Consider the following 15,653-nt stretch of genomic DNA (forward strand, 5'->3'; position numbering starts at 1 on the left):
GACGACGTATCAAAACAGAAAAATAATACCAAGAAAGCAGGAAAAGCCTTCGACTGCTGTATTGTGACTATTAAAGTCGTGCTGAACGAACATAGTACATGGACATCGTACATCATTTCGATATGATATGATCATTCCATCCGGGATACTTATATGAGAGGAATAAACACGGAAGAAACTCAGTCAGACTTGTTTACTGGTTAAGGACTGTTCATGATAGCCAGGAATACGAGTGGACACAATAGTTGTATACGTCATAATAAGTGATTTCAGCCATTTACTCCTCTTGTTACTGCTTTCCCGACATATCGCCAGAATGAAGTCTTCGTCATTTCAATACATATTTGTCGTAATTCACGTAGTCACCTCGTCTCACTATATATGTAAGTATATATACTAAAGGCAGTCATTCAATTAAGGGAAGTCATCGGGAAATGATCATGAGTTCTTCTAAATAGAGCCATATAATATACATGTGTAGTTAACGTTTATATCATACTTGTGTCAGTGAGCTTACAACGTGTTCTAAAAGTAAGGAGATTCGTGTATTTAGTTTCTGCAGTCTCATGTTTCTTGGCTTATCTTAATCATATGGATTTCATTCTGTTTTTAAATAAAAGGTGTATTTGATAAAGTGACATAGGTTTGGGGATACGTGACCCCCTCCAACTCCTTCACTGACGAAAAGAAGAGAGAGGGGAGGGGAGAGAGAGAGAGATGCAGAGAGAGAGAGAGATAGAAAGAGAGAGAGAGAGAGAGAGAGAGAGAGAGAGAAAGATGGGATAGAAAGATGAGGAAATGAAATTAAATGAAAGTAGTATGATCCCCCTCCCCCTTCTCACACCGCCATACCCGATGTCTTTGTTAATTCGTATTCCATCTATACTACCTCGTGAGACACCGATAAATAATATTAGTATTCAAACATTCATGGTGTGTACTGAAGTCGTAAACTCTATTTGCAATATGCCCAAACACAATGCTATGTCAATTGCTCAATATACGCACGGCAATACTTTATTTCAGTAGTGGTAAAGTTTGGTTTTACCTTTCAAAACGACAGCGGAATATGATTTTCAGAGAATAGTGTCATATTTGTTTAGCCTGAGATTCATATGAGTGAGCATAAACAATAATCTCCAACTGAATAAATATATAAGTAATGATGTTAGTAATGTAAATCGTTTGCAGTCAGTAGCTTTATGTTTATGGGTTTCATTCTGATTTTATAGAGTATGAATATGTTAAAATGTAACAAAATTCGTTTATTGAAGATTTAAAAAACATTAATGATGATGATAATATTATTAATAATAATAATGATGATAATGATAACAATAATGATACAAAATAAAACTAATAACCCTGCTTATAATAACAATAATAATAACACTAATCATTATAATTGTAATACAAATAATAACAATATTTGTAATGATGATAATGATAACAATAATAACAACTTATTTATTGGTGTATGTAGCGCTAAATAAAACGATGTATCTATGCGTACTACAAATATATTACAGACTAACGCAATTAAATGATATTTTGTTTAGTATCTCTTTCACACAAATCTGGTTTATATATCATTTGACTGAATCATCGAGACTGGACAGAGTTTAAATGAGTATTACAAGTTGAATTGAATCGAAATAACTTTGGAACCAGATATTTTACGTTTCTGGATCTAAGAACATGGGTGGATCGTTTTAGATACGCAGAGAGGCTTTAAGGACTATTAAGTGTACTGGTGAATATATTTACAGCTACACTCAAAAAAAAAAAGTGCTAAATTTAGCACTTAAAAATTCAATTTTAGCACTTTTTAGGAGCTCGCATAGTGACTGCACTCGAAGTGCTGAGTTAGCACTTGCACCCGGGCTACTTTGCTAGCACCCAAAGGAGCTGACTGTTGTGCTAAATTTAGCACTTAAAGATTCAATTTTAGCACTTTTTAGGAGCTCGCATAGTGACTGCACTCGAAGTGCTGAGTTAGCACTTGCACCCGGGCTACTTTGCTAGCACCCAAAGGAGCTGACTGTTGTGCTAAATTTAGCACTTAAAGATTCAATTTTAGCACTTTTTAGGAGCTCGCATAGTGACTGCACTCGAAGTGCTGAGTTAGCACTTGCACCCGGGCTACTTTGCTAGCACCCAAAGGAGCTGACTGTTGTGCACTTAAAGTGCCAAGTTTTGCTCTCTTTTGGGTGCTAGCAGAATAGCCCTTGTGCAAGTGCTAACTCATGCGTTGTTTGACATGCCCCATCTACATTTGGTATGTGGTCAAGGTGGATGTCCTTCGTCATTTACCACTTTCAACTCTTACAGGAAACATTTATTAAACCAACACCCACAAGAAGAACCTGAACCTGAAGTTGTACAGGGTATGGAGGGTCTAGTTGATGCTGATTTGGGTGTTGCTGTTGGTGAAGTGCATAATCCTGCAGCAGATGATGCATTTGATGATGATGATGATAGGATAGGCCTACTACAAGAACAAGATGGAGCAATGCATAATGACAGTACAAGACACTATGAATATGACAGACAATGAAAGCGGAAAAAATATACAGTTCCTTAGGTAGACAAAGGAACATCCCTTCACTGCTATTATGTAAAAATGTGTAGAACAGGTGTCACATGCATATTCACCTGTTCTACACAGTTTACATAATAGCAGTCAAGGGATGTTCCTTTGTCTACCTGAGGAACTGTATATTTTGTCCGCTTTCATTGTCTGTCATGTTCATAGTGAGACCAGCTGCATTTTTCATTGGTTCTCTTTTATCAAACACCAACATGACCCATGCTATGACAAACAGAGTGTTATCTGCTGCAACTGCTTTGAATACTGATGTTGTTGACAGTTTAAGGAGCAAAGTTATTCAGACTTTTGAGGCCTTGGGTATTGACCTGGAGAATGAAGAATGTAAGAATCTCTTAGCTGAATTTGATTCAAAAACAAATATTCACAAGGTAACAGCTATTATACTAACCGACCAATCAGATCAGGTTATGCAGTCAGCACTCGATGTTAAGTGCTGCATATTGTTATAGCACTCGTTTTCTGCACTCAAATATTCAGCACGTTTCGGTTTCCTTGTTAAAGTTAACCCGTCAAGTGCTGATTTTGGCACTTCAAGTGCAGAATCTCACTCAGCACCCAACATTTAGCACCTCAGTTTTTTGCGTGTACTTAAAGATACCATGTCCATTTTGCAGCTAACATCAAATTATGCAGAACTTTGCAGGAATTATGAATATGTCATGTACAGGGGGTATGTACTATCTGTGAAATTTGAATATTAGCAGTGTCCTAGTATTCAAATTATCCAGGTTTACCCATTTACTTGCTAGACTTCACTGGTCAGACACTATTGAGTGACTGACTGACATGTTTTTTTCTTTGGTAGTCATACAATGATCTCTAACGGGTTCCTTAGCATTTTGTCTACATCAATAAACTATTACTTGTATTTGTAATGGCCAAAATTAAATGATTAAATCTTTGTGCAGCACAAAAAGTACGACCATTTCATTAAAGAGTCTGAAAACCAGACTATTACTTAGGTGATTGCAATCACTTAAGTCGGTTCGACAGCTAATGGTCGTTATTTTTCCACTAAAAGCCATTTTCAAGCCCTTTCGTTTAAAGGGAAGTTCTAAATTAGTATTGTCTTTCAAATGCCGTTGGAATTTAACCTTTTCATTGTTTGGCCTGCAAATGGGACATAGTACCTTTAAGGAATGCATAATAGAGCGAAACAGCCTACATGCAATCATATTTATCATAACATTCACAAAACTGTATTATCATTAAAAAATGCAGAAACGGAAAAAGAAAAAGTCTGTCAAGGTTTTATGACCGGACTATGCATGCACTTTTATTTGTTATTTTTCCCTGTTTACAACCTGAATATTTGGATTGTTTGTTTTGCGGTTTCTCTCACGTCCTTTAAATAAGGATGTGTTTGGTTTCGATTACTTGTTCAATGAATGAGTTTAATTGTTTGACCACACTTTCCTTGTATTTGTTCTAACCTAGTTTTCATGTATTAAATCGACTGTTGACCTTGATAATTAATATGACGAAATCAACGTTTTTTTTTAAGAGCAATTATCATGCTATTGTAAACTGGACTGAAGAAAAAGAGTAAAGGAGTGTTTTGTGTTGAAAATAGTTAACAGTGTAGTCTGTCTGAGTGAAGGTACACATTGAGGTAGGAGTCATCACTTTCTGCGGGGCACTGGTTTTTGTTCTGATTGAGGTTGTTGTTTTGTGTTTGTGTATTGAATATCATACCTATAAAAACTGATATATACTAGAAAGATGAAGAGAAATCAACGTATACCATGATAAAGATAATTTGATATGTGGCGTAGTTAAAGATGTCGTTTCCGCACCCCCCCCCCCCCCCCATTACCTGGCACACAAGGACCTTAAGTACACAGAGGAAGGGGTATGATAATAATGTAGAGGTGTTGTGGTCTAGTGGATAAGTCACCGGACTGTAGATCACAAGATACGGGCTTCAAATCCCAGCTTTGCACTACCGTCGTTTGACCAGACTTACTTAAAATTTGCCACTCTCCATCCAGGTCAGGTGTCAATTGATATATCGTACATGACATTAAGGGGAACCTTGTTCCCCCTAAATTGATCCTCGTTCCCCTTAAAAAAAAGGCATCAGGAAAGTGAAAACCTTCGTGGTTTTCTAAGGGTGTTTTTTTTTTACAGCAATTACTGAAACAAAATCAACCTAAGTCAATTTCTATCAGCACGATTGGGTATTGAAATAAGCCAGTTTCTAGCTGAAGTCTGAGCATGCGCAGATAAAGATCATTGCATACCAAATTGTTATATTGACGTAGATAAAATATTAGATACGTGCTCATGAAAGTTATGTAATCATTATTCATTTATGCACAAGCAGCGCACTCCATGATACCATGGACCTATTGCGAATGGACATTCATCGTTTTCTTTACGAATGCATTGTGATTGTCTCCGTCAATGTCGTCTCAATAACATTTACATGTTTCTTCAATTTGATCTCATGAGGGTCACCGCCAATAAGCCGGGGCAGAATCAAGATAATGATTTAAAAAATGTTAAGATACATGCGCAGAAGATAATAAATCGCCTTAAATCATGGGTAATCGATGTGCAGTTCTGGTTAATAATTAGAAACTGTTGTTCCGTGTACTGTGTTCTATTTTTGAAAAACATGTTGATATTACCAAGTAGGTTATATTTGGATTTTTGTGATTTAAAATCCCTTTTCCCCAATTTCCTCATAATATTCCAGAATAACAATACACAGGGCTTATAAAAATCATGGCCTTCTAATTGTTTTAGAAGGTCATTGGTGCTTGCAAAAGTGTGCGAATCAGTAATAATAAATTTCATATCACCAAAATCGTCTGCTTTTCAACTTTGCTGCTCCCCATTGGTAATGTTTTTGTTTAAGACACACTACAGAGCACACCATCCAAAAAAAACCCAAGAGAGGGAAACTGCTCCTTTGTCAATGACCGAAAATGATTACGTAGTCGTTATTGTTAAAACAACTGAATGTTCTCATCAATATGCACATAATCAGACGACGGTGACTCTCATTGGATCAAAGAAAGAATCACGTCGAATGTCCATCCGTAATAGGTCCATGATGATACACAGGCGGAAGTATTCTTGGAAAAGGGGAAACGAAGGCTAGTAGCATTTCCATTGCTGTAGGAGTGATTATTTCAAAATGTACAAAGTGGGACCTCTTTATGTTTTGAAGATCTGTGGATTTTCGGTGTCATATGGGACATGTAAACCTTGAACTGGTATATTACCCTAGAGTTGATTTCTCGAAAGTAGTTGCGATCATATTCCTATCATATATATCCTTTCCACAGGTTTGATATCAGCTACCTGTGCCATGCCAGACCCCATACCTAACACCATAACAACCTTGCCGAACCAAACGCTGGAAACAGGGTATTATATCACATGGGAATGCAGCGATGGATACATGATGGATGGCCTGACAAACACTGTTGTATGGGTGTGCTTAGAGGACGGGTCCTGGCTGGGTCATATACCCATATGCAAAGGTAATAGGTTTAAATTTGAACTAATTGTATTTAAAGGGTTATTTTGTACCTCAGGGTCAAATGAAAGTACTGTAATATACTGTAAGAACATGTTAAAATAATTTTTTTAGGGGAATTTTCCAGGCAGTCGGGAACCCAGGATTCTCTGTGAATGTGTTATCCCAGTGCAAAAACATGGAACTGTTTTTTTTCTACAGGATTCCCACACGAACAAAAAACCCACGATTTGACAGTTACCTTTTAAAGGGATAGTTCAGTTCTGTTTTCAGACCGCAATTGCCTTCAAAGTGCATGGATATTGCTCTTATTCTTATCTTTGACATTTCTAGTGCCCATTCAGGACCTAAAATTGCTATGATACCCCAAAATGTGTGAAATTTAGCCAATACGAACATTCCGATTCAGCTCCACTTTCCCAAAAATACGATGACCGTTAATTAATTTATTTATTAATAATAACAATACATGGGCTGACTGGTTGTTCGTAATATAACTAACACGAAAAAGCCAACAAAAAGCCAACATCGGCATTGGCTAGAATGCAACGTAAATTGCGCTATTTTGTTTTTTTAACAGCTGGTTTAAATCATCGAATATTTAGGGTGGTACACAAATATTATAAATCGTTATATTTGTGGATAATTCAGCCGTCTCTGAACCGATTTTGATCAAACAAAATCAATTTTGTCATTTAAATTGTGTGTTCTTTAAAATTTGACACTCAGTTTTGTATTATCTCACAACAAAATTATATTGTATAGCGCCCTTTGTAACAGAACTCAACTATTCCTTAAAGGGTTACATATACTATCGGAAGCCGGATATTTGAAAATTAGGTTTCAATGATAAAACGAGAATATATCTAGCAATCCTTTGTGAAGACGCCAACTGATGAAGAAAACAAAAAACAACTAGAAAAGTACAGAAGTAGAGCCATGATTAACCTTCGTAAAGTTGGCATTATTAAATTTGTGAAGATATGATAATTATAATAATAATAATAATAATAATAATAATAATAATAATAATAATAATAATAATAATAATAATAATAATAATAATAATAATAATAATAATAATAATAATAATAATAGCTATATAATAGCTTATAAAGCGCTTTTCAGGACCGAAGGCCCTCTCAAAACGCTTTACAAATATATATTACTACCGGTCATCGGATGCAGGCTTATCCGCAGACAGTGTATGCACATTCTCCACTCCCTGGTGACCATTCCAGCCAGGCGTCATTTTTACAAGCGCACACTTGCTAATCTAAGCACATCAGCTTTCGCATCCTACCGGGTACCCATTCAACACCTGGGTGGAGAGTGGCAAATGTAGATCAATGTCTTGCCAAAGGACATTTGTGCCGCGGTGGGACTTAAACTGCGACCCTTGTGATCCACAGTCTGGTGACAAATCCAATCGTCCACGACACCTTGGTTCATGATTACATCTATCAAAAATCTCATTTAGTTCGATAGATTATTATTGTTCCCCTTTTCCCTTAACCAAACAGAAGTCTAGGAAGAACGGAGCTATTATTAGTAAATAGAGCAATTTAGCTGTGAACTTTTAAAATAATTTACTTGATTTAATGTTCACATATTAAATGTAGGCTGTTGGACGCATATATTTGTTTGGTAATACGATTAAAAAAACAAAACCAATCAAATAAATAAGATAATTATGCAATCTTTCTCCCGACCATGTAGATGTTGAATGCCCATCGCCTCCCATAGCTGCTTATTCAGAGCTCGATCCTCCTTTGCCTGAAGCTCCCGTGGTAAACCAGACGATATCATATAGATGCAGCAGCAGTGAATACACTCTGCTTGGAAGTTACTTGAATAGATGTCTACGAGATGGCATATGGGAGAATGATCCACCAGTTTGTCAAAGTAAGTAATTCATCTTTGCGAACGAAAGTTCGTATATTTACACATCCAGAAGATTATTCTTTAAAAACAATGCTCGAGGACAATAAGCCCTTGTCAATCACCATCAGCCAATAACCAGCGGGACAATTACCCACCAAGAACCAGCAACCCCCGGAAAAATACCTCCCGGAAAATTACCCCTTTGGACAATTCCCCCTCCCCCCCCAGGAAAATTACCCCCCCCCCCCCCTGGAAATTACCCCCTTGGGTAATCACCTCTCACCAACTGTTTTATTTAAACCAGCTTATCATCAGGGTAGACTCCCCCTTTAATGAAGGGGTGGGGGATATGTATATTTTTTTAATCTCGATGACATTTAGTATTGCAAAAAGCATTATTTATTGGCATTCCATGCTCACCGTCTGCCATGAGTTGGATTTGGGATTGGGTCAAATTGTCCAGGTCATCTCGTGGGGAGGGGATGATAATCATAAAACATAATATATATATATATATATATATATATATATATATATATATATGTGTGTGTGTGTGTGTGTGTATATATATTGTCTTAATATCATGTTGTATTTTTGCTCTCTTTCCTTTTCATTTAAAGAGACAAAAGACAAAAGACAGAAAAAAAGAATAATTGTAAAAAGTATTACAAGTAACATAATTTATTTGGATCCCTGTATAATATTCCAGAAGATACAAGCAGTAGTAGTTTAATGTTTGTCATTCCTGGTTATTGCCACCTTTAATCTTAACTCAATTATATATGTTAAACTATAATATTGACATTTGTTAACCAATGTTATAAACAAAAATTGAAAATGATCCTAATTGTTTGGATTTAAATCAATAAAATTTGAATTGAATTGAATCAAATTAAATTGGTTATTCCCTTCTTTTTTTGGTGTGTGTGTGTGTGGGGGGGGGGGGGGTCATATTAATCTAGGTGGTAGTTTTGGGGGTAAATTCTCCGGGGTGATTTTCCGGGGGGGTTACGCTCCTTGGGGGGTAGTTTTCCGGGGGAATTTTCTGGGGGGGGGGGTCATTGTCCTGATACGTAAAAATATGAATTATAAAACACTATTTGTGTTATTTGATTGATGTTTTTCGTCAATCGGTGGTGCAGTCACTTCATTTTAAAATGTATTTTATATTAAGGTTCAATTTCTTTTTCGCAGGGACCTGCAGCACATTCAACACCAAACGATATTCCAATCTCACTTGCTACCGGAGACGAGGCTCTGAAGAATGGGATGGCTCATTCGATCTTTGCATAGATCAGGGGGAGATACTTGCTACAGTGAAAGATGCTCAGACGCAGGAATTTCTAGTCGATTTTCTTAGAACATTTAATGGTGGAGATAACATCTGGATCGGAGCAAGGGAAGGTCGAGACTGGAAGTGGAGAAAAAGTAAGCAACAAAAAATGTACATATAATGTGTGCTGGCATGCGTGAATCATATGACCGGGGTAATATAGGATTTTCCGGCCATTTGAACACTTTTTTCAATCAAAATAAAATGTTGTGCGCTTCAATTCCATCCAAGGAATCTGGGATCGTGCAAATGTCAAAGTTAATTTAGTTATTTGTAATTCATATAAGTCAATGGTAACTAAATTTTAACACTTGTCCATCAATTTTGTCAGATTTCATGATCCGTATTCATTTCATCTGGCAGTCTCCTGCAGAAAGTATAAATAAAATTCGTCTTTGCACAATCGAGTTCGAGAGAAAATCATTCATTCGTCACATAGACCTCATATAGAACGAGTAACGAATTCGAATGATGCTTGACGAAATTGATTCATGCAAATGTATCTTGATAGCCGAGGATGATGACCTTGACGAAATTGGATGGAAAAGGATGAAGTTGATTTGACATTTTTTTTAATGAATGACCAAAGACAAGATATATCATTTTCGTAATGTAATCAGATTCAATGCATAAATCTTTATTAAGTGTCTCATTACAAATTATTTCATTCCCCTGTTATGAATAATTGTATTTCGACAGTCGGGTTCGGAGGCAAGGCACACAAGATTTTTTTTCTCAATGGGCTTTACAGATATACAGTGCGTCCCAGAAAAAAACGAAACCGAGAAGTATCGATCTTTTATCATAACTTATTCACGTTTATAATTAATAAATGACATATATTTGAAAAGCTTAGATCCTCCTCTTTCATTTGATGCAACTCATATAATGCATATTTCACGCAGGAGTGATTAAAATGATTTTGAAGAGAGGAAACCAAAAAGTCATTTGGCGGACGGTATTAGAATTTCAAGGAGTAACAGAGTTGACAAAAGACTCGAATGGGATAACAGTCATTTCATCTCCATAATGAAACACTGAAATACACGCCGAATCCGAGAAACCATCGAAATTCACCGCCACAACACCGTGCCCCAAGACTCAGGATTATACATCAACAACATCTGGAAACCCCTCATCAGCAAGTACCCGGTCACTCCTCCTCCACCACCACCTCCACCACCGCCTTCACCACCCCAGCAGACACCCGTACATCAACCACCGCCATCTGCCGAACCCTCAAAACAGCCGCCATTCTCACAGCTACAATGCACAGAAGACGACAGCAGACTACAACGCCGCCTACGTCGGGGACACACACAGCGTCTCGCCGACAGCACACCCCACTCATGGATTCGAAACTCTCCGACGTCCGCAACCCGGAGACTCCAGCCCAGACGGACAGCAAGACGAACCAGCAGACCCTCTATGTCCACTCCCCGATGACTCAAGCCCGCACGGTCATGTATTTTTCCCGTACGTCCGCACCCCGGTGACTTAATCTGACGCACGCCAGCTATTTTCCACTCCTGACGACGGAAAGTCAACCTGTTCGAAACGTCGAGCCACTCCCGTCCTTCATTCTCTCCAAGCGCTATAGTTCTCCTTAGAACTGTAAGCTAAGAAAGATAAGCAAAAATCTTTTTCAAGACTATACCAACAGTCCTTTTCAGGTCTACAAACCCTCAAGAAAGATTACCGAGAGTCCTTTTCAGGACTCCTCAATCCTCCCTCTCTCTCACATGGTGCACCCGCAAGCCTACTGTAAATTTAGTTTTGGAGGTTATTTTTAAAGTGTGTACTTTTTTGTATACTCACCGAAGTCTTTAAGGGCTTTGACATTATCGCATTAAACATGTTAACTTCTTGTTAAGTTCTTAACACGGAAGGTAAGACGGTGTAAATTGCTAGATCCACACACTTATAGGACTTTTGAATACCCCTTTTTTGTTTTGTTTTTTGTTTTATAGATGACAAATACATTGAACGTTTCTTTTGGCAAAACCCATTTCCGGATTCAAATCTCAGAGATTGCATTGAATTGTCATACCAGTCTGGCTCGACGAAGTATTCTTGGAATCCTAGATCGCTCCTAGAAGAAAATGCCTTACTCTGTCAGTATGGTAAGTATCTCTAAGTTGGTCATGAGTTCATTATAAATTAGCTTTGAAAACTTATAAAATACCAGCAAGTGGGGGACTGACTATTTCATTATCATCTTTTTCATTTGTTTATATATATTAATCTTTTCTGTTGCTAGAAAAGTTAGATTTCGCAAGCCATGACCTATTGAGATGTCATTACTACAGAAGCTGGACTAACTACACGACTTTTACAGAGTGAGACGAGCTTCCACTTTTCACCGGTACCTTCTCGTCACCAAATAATAGCAACCGGGGAGTAGTTCTTTTATCTAGCGGTTAAATGACAGTAATGTACATGCATATATAAACTAATATTTTTATACGGTGCCTATCAAAAAAAAGGTGTACCAAACGTTGATAGCTCTTTATTAAAAATTCATAACCTATATGACTTTGACATCTGTTTCATGATGAAAATCAAGTTGTTTCCTGCCAAGTGATACCAAATTCATAATACTTCGGTGCCACGGGTCTTTGATATGTGTAGTCAAAATCGCCTTGTACCAAGTTTTGGCTGATGGAACGAATGTGGGTCAGGCCATATGCATGTGCTTCTTTGGTTTTAAATTCTTTGAAAAGTGAAATTATGACTCATGCTTCATCTATGCATTGTTTGAAATGATGCAATGTATCTAACCTTCCACAGAAAATTGTTTCAATGCATAGGATAATCTTCTTTTGTTTAAATAGCCTAATAACCTCTTGTCTCATGATATCTATGTTCACTTGTTCTTTGCGCCATGTCACACGTGTTAGGAGCATAAGGTGTTTATCTCGAATAGCAAATGTTGAGGCCATTCGGATGTTCAGCCCAGCCACTAGCTGATTTATTCTTCCCCAAGCTTCCGTTGGTCATCCGTACTGCTATAGAATGTACCAATTCAACAAATCTTAAAGTCCTCAATAGTGAATTCGGGTACGGAGGAATATGAATTATTGTGTTTTTGTGTATTCTCTCGAACTTCAAGTATAAGTCACTAATTTCTCCTTTTTGTCCCACACATCGCTTTGTATTTCTAGATCAGTCTTGCCAGAGTGTTGGACTCAGCCAATCCGACATGGTATTAGAATACATGGACACCTGTTTCCAATTCCTGGATGTTTCGAGGAACTGTGATGACGGGGCCGAAGAATGTAATGGGAGAGGAGGATTTCTGGCTGAAATACTCGATGAGAGCACTAATGCTTTATTGCTGGACCGAGCACTGTATCTGCGAGACCTAGGCGTAAACACGGCATGGTGGATTGGTGGTTATGACGAAAACTCCGGACGGTCCTGGTATTGGTCTGATAGTACGTGATTCCTCAAAAAGTATAGAAACAGTAAAATGTAGCCTTTATCTGTTTATTGGAAGAAAAACACATTTATTTTTTCAACAAAATCTATACCATTTGCAACTATTTGTATTCAATGTCAATACAATAAAACATCCTTAATTTGTTCCTATTTTAACACAAGTTTTAGAATGAGATTAGAGCTATGATACGTTTTGAAATCCGCCTCGACTTTATCGGTAATTCGTTAATATCAGTAATATATAAGTAATTTGTTGCAGTCTAAAAAATAATACAAATAAATTGTTGAGTAAAAAGCAAATAGTTTTGTCAAATGAGATCCTCGACCACTTGTATTATATGAATGTGGTAATTAGCTGCGAAGTAATAACATGGAACTTAATTTAAACATGGTCCATAAGTATGTTCTATAATAACCTTGATTAGGACTAGGAGGTAATGGAGTCTTTTGTGATATATACAATGACATATACAATATTAGGGGTCAACAAGTTTAGATCTTTTCCCTGCATTTGCTAATTTTTGATTTAATGAATTAAGAAATAAAATCTTGGAAGCAATGAAAAGATAAAAATAAATGAAAGATACATTTAACAATAATTTGTGTAATAATACATAATTTTAATCTACACATCAAGCGGAACCGAAGCAATGTAAATAATTACGATGAATTTACACACTCTATATCGGGCATATATTGTATGCTATATATGCAAAACATTAAAATCAAACAAGAGTAATGGCTTGAATTGAGTTTTCCAAATACAGATTAGCATGGACCATTGAAATTGAAGCTAGTATTTTCGTATTAAGGCTTTCTAATGGAAGTGGAAATTAGATCAACTTCCTAACCCATAGTAGGACATCATATTCATCATACCATTCATCTCTTTCTTCAGAAACCCGATTGAACTATGAGGAATGGAACGATGACCAACCTAATAATGTTGACCAAGACCAAGACTGTGTAGAAATGAGAAGCGGATTTCAGTACCGATGGAATGACCAATCTTGTTCAGACCAAATTCGGACTCTATGTCAAATTGGTGAGAACATGTGAAATATATTTTTTGAATATATTTTGGGGGTCATGGGCTTGTACAAAAATGACTATGTTAGATGGTTTCTTTGAACAGATGAGACGAATTATAGCTGAGGTGATTTGACAATATATGAGCAATCAAAATATTGTATATTGTTTAAAAATTATGATAAATCATGTATATTTGTTACGGTTTTCTTCACGTGATTAAGGAATGGATTGAATAAATGGATGAATTAATTATCAGAATGGATGTTTCAGTGATAAATATGAAGATTTTGACTTATATTTTTTTCCAGGAATTCCTGCCTGCGGTGACCCAGGTGAACCTTTGCATGGTAATCGTTTACCAGACGATAGAACAACTTACTCTGTCAGTGCTACTCTTCATTTCACCTGTCAGGAGGGCTATACATTATCTGGAGAAAACGTTTTAAGATGTATGAATAATGGAGCATGGAATCATCAAAGACCATCGTGTGAAGGTAAAGTGACAATTATGTTAATAACAAATAAATTATAATTGACTCCTATTTAGCCCCGTCAGCATAATACTGCTGTTCTTCAGGCCCTCGAAAAAAATTTACCCCTGTAATTACAAAGGGCAAATTTACACCTGGCTTGATACTGGCAGAATGTGGATTTATGTCTTGCTAAAGGACATTTATACCGAGATTAGGATCCGAACCCTCAACGATATATTCCGTATTTCATAAATATTCGTTATATGTAGTCATGCTTTGAGATAGGGGTTTACACGCTAGCGTAGTGACGGATATCAAGACAGCTATGAAACTTCAGTAATATGCGGCTGAAAGTATGTTAAATACTTAATTCATTACGCAAGGGGTTGTCAAAAGTGTCTACAAATTTACCATCAATAAAAATGTAATTGATGAAAATTTACATTAAGGTATTCTCATCTAAGAGGCTAGTAATAAATAAACAAAACGAATTTAAGTAGTGTTTTAAGACGTTTTTTTTTTTATGTCAAAAGAAACGATAGCATCCCTTCATTGAAATATTTATAATGACATGATATTTATCCAGTCTTTTATGTTTTTCTTTTCTTTTTCTTTTCTCTTTTCCTGAATAGCTGTCGAATGTGAAGGAAGCCCACCACAGGTCGTCAATGCATCAACCCTGATACTAGGATCAGATTATCAAGATATAGCTGTATACACCTGTCAAGATGGTTATATTCCTGATCAGGAACCAATCAGCTTCTGTCAGCATACAGGCAACTGGAGTATCCCTAACTTTACATGTTCAGGTGAGTTGATATTTATTTATTTATTCATCTATCTATTACATTTTCTCTATACAGGGTAGAGTCTTCAGTCCATACAACTGCTTTGCAAAAGACCCATGCAAGTAGGGCAGGTAGATGGTTTGTTTTACCTGACAGGTAAAAATGGGTACACTTTGGAAAAAGGTAACCAGATGACCGGCGGCTCTAAGGCCTCTCCAAGACTCTGGGTAAATTTGTTAATGTTTCTGTTTTTTAATAAGTATGCATTATTAAATGATCCTAGTTTCTTAGATTTCTCACTTTTGATTACGTAATTCCGATGCCATTTTCTTTTTCATCATAGACAATCCAAAGGGAAATACATCACCTAATGGAGGTGAGTAACTTCGCGATTATCAGATAATTATCTTTTATTGTATGCTTATCATTTATATTTGTAAAAATGCAAAAGAAAAAGAAAATCAAACAGAAATAAATAAATCAAATCAAATCAAATCAAATATCTAATCGGCAAAAGTACATTTCAAATACGGTTATCTTAAAAAACGGTTGTATAATATAAATTTAAAGAAAAACTTAAATACATTCATTTAAACATGTA

General features: G+C 36.5%; 1 protein-coding gene across 1 annotated transcript; it reads left to right on the forward strand.

Moving 5' to 3' along the window:
* The first annotated feature begins 301 nt into the window (after positions 1-301).
* On the forward strand, positions 302-15,132 carry LOC105436630 (P-selectin-like). The gene is made up of 10 exons (XM_030977558.1): positions 302-383; positions 5,908-6,105; positions 7,821-8,006; positions 9,180-9,413; positions 11,289-11,441; positions 12,483-12,755; positions 13,658-13,804; positions 14,100-14,285; positions 14,897-15,073; positions 15,128-15,132. The coding sequence occupies exons 1-10, from the start codon at positions 317-319 to the stop codon at positions 15,130-15,132; spliced, it is 1,626 nt and encodes a 541-aa protein (XP_030833418.1). The 5' UTR covers positions 302-316.
* The last annotated feature ends 521 nt before the right edge of the window (positions 15,133-15,653 follow it).

This window comes from Strongylocentrotus purpuratus, unplaced genomic scaffold (assembly GCF_000002235.5).
Source record: "Strongylocentrotus purpuratus isolate Spur 01 unplaced genomic scaffold, Spur_5.0 spur5_scaffold_1, whole genome shotgun sequence".
Classification (NCBI taxonomy): Eukaryota; Metazoa; Echinodermata; class Echinoidea; order Camarodonta; family Strongylocentrotidae; genus Strongylocentrotus; species Strongylocentrotus purpuratus.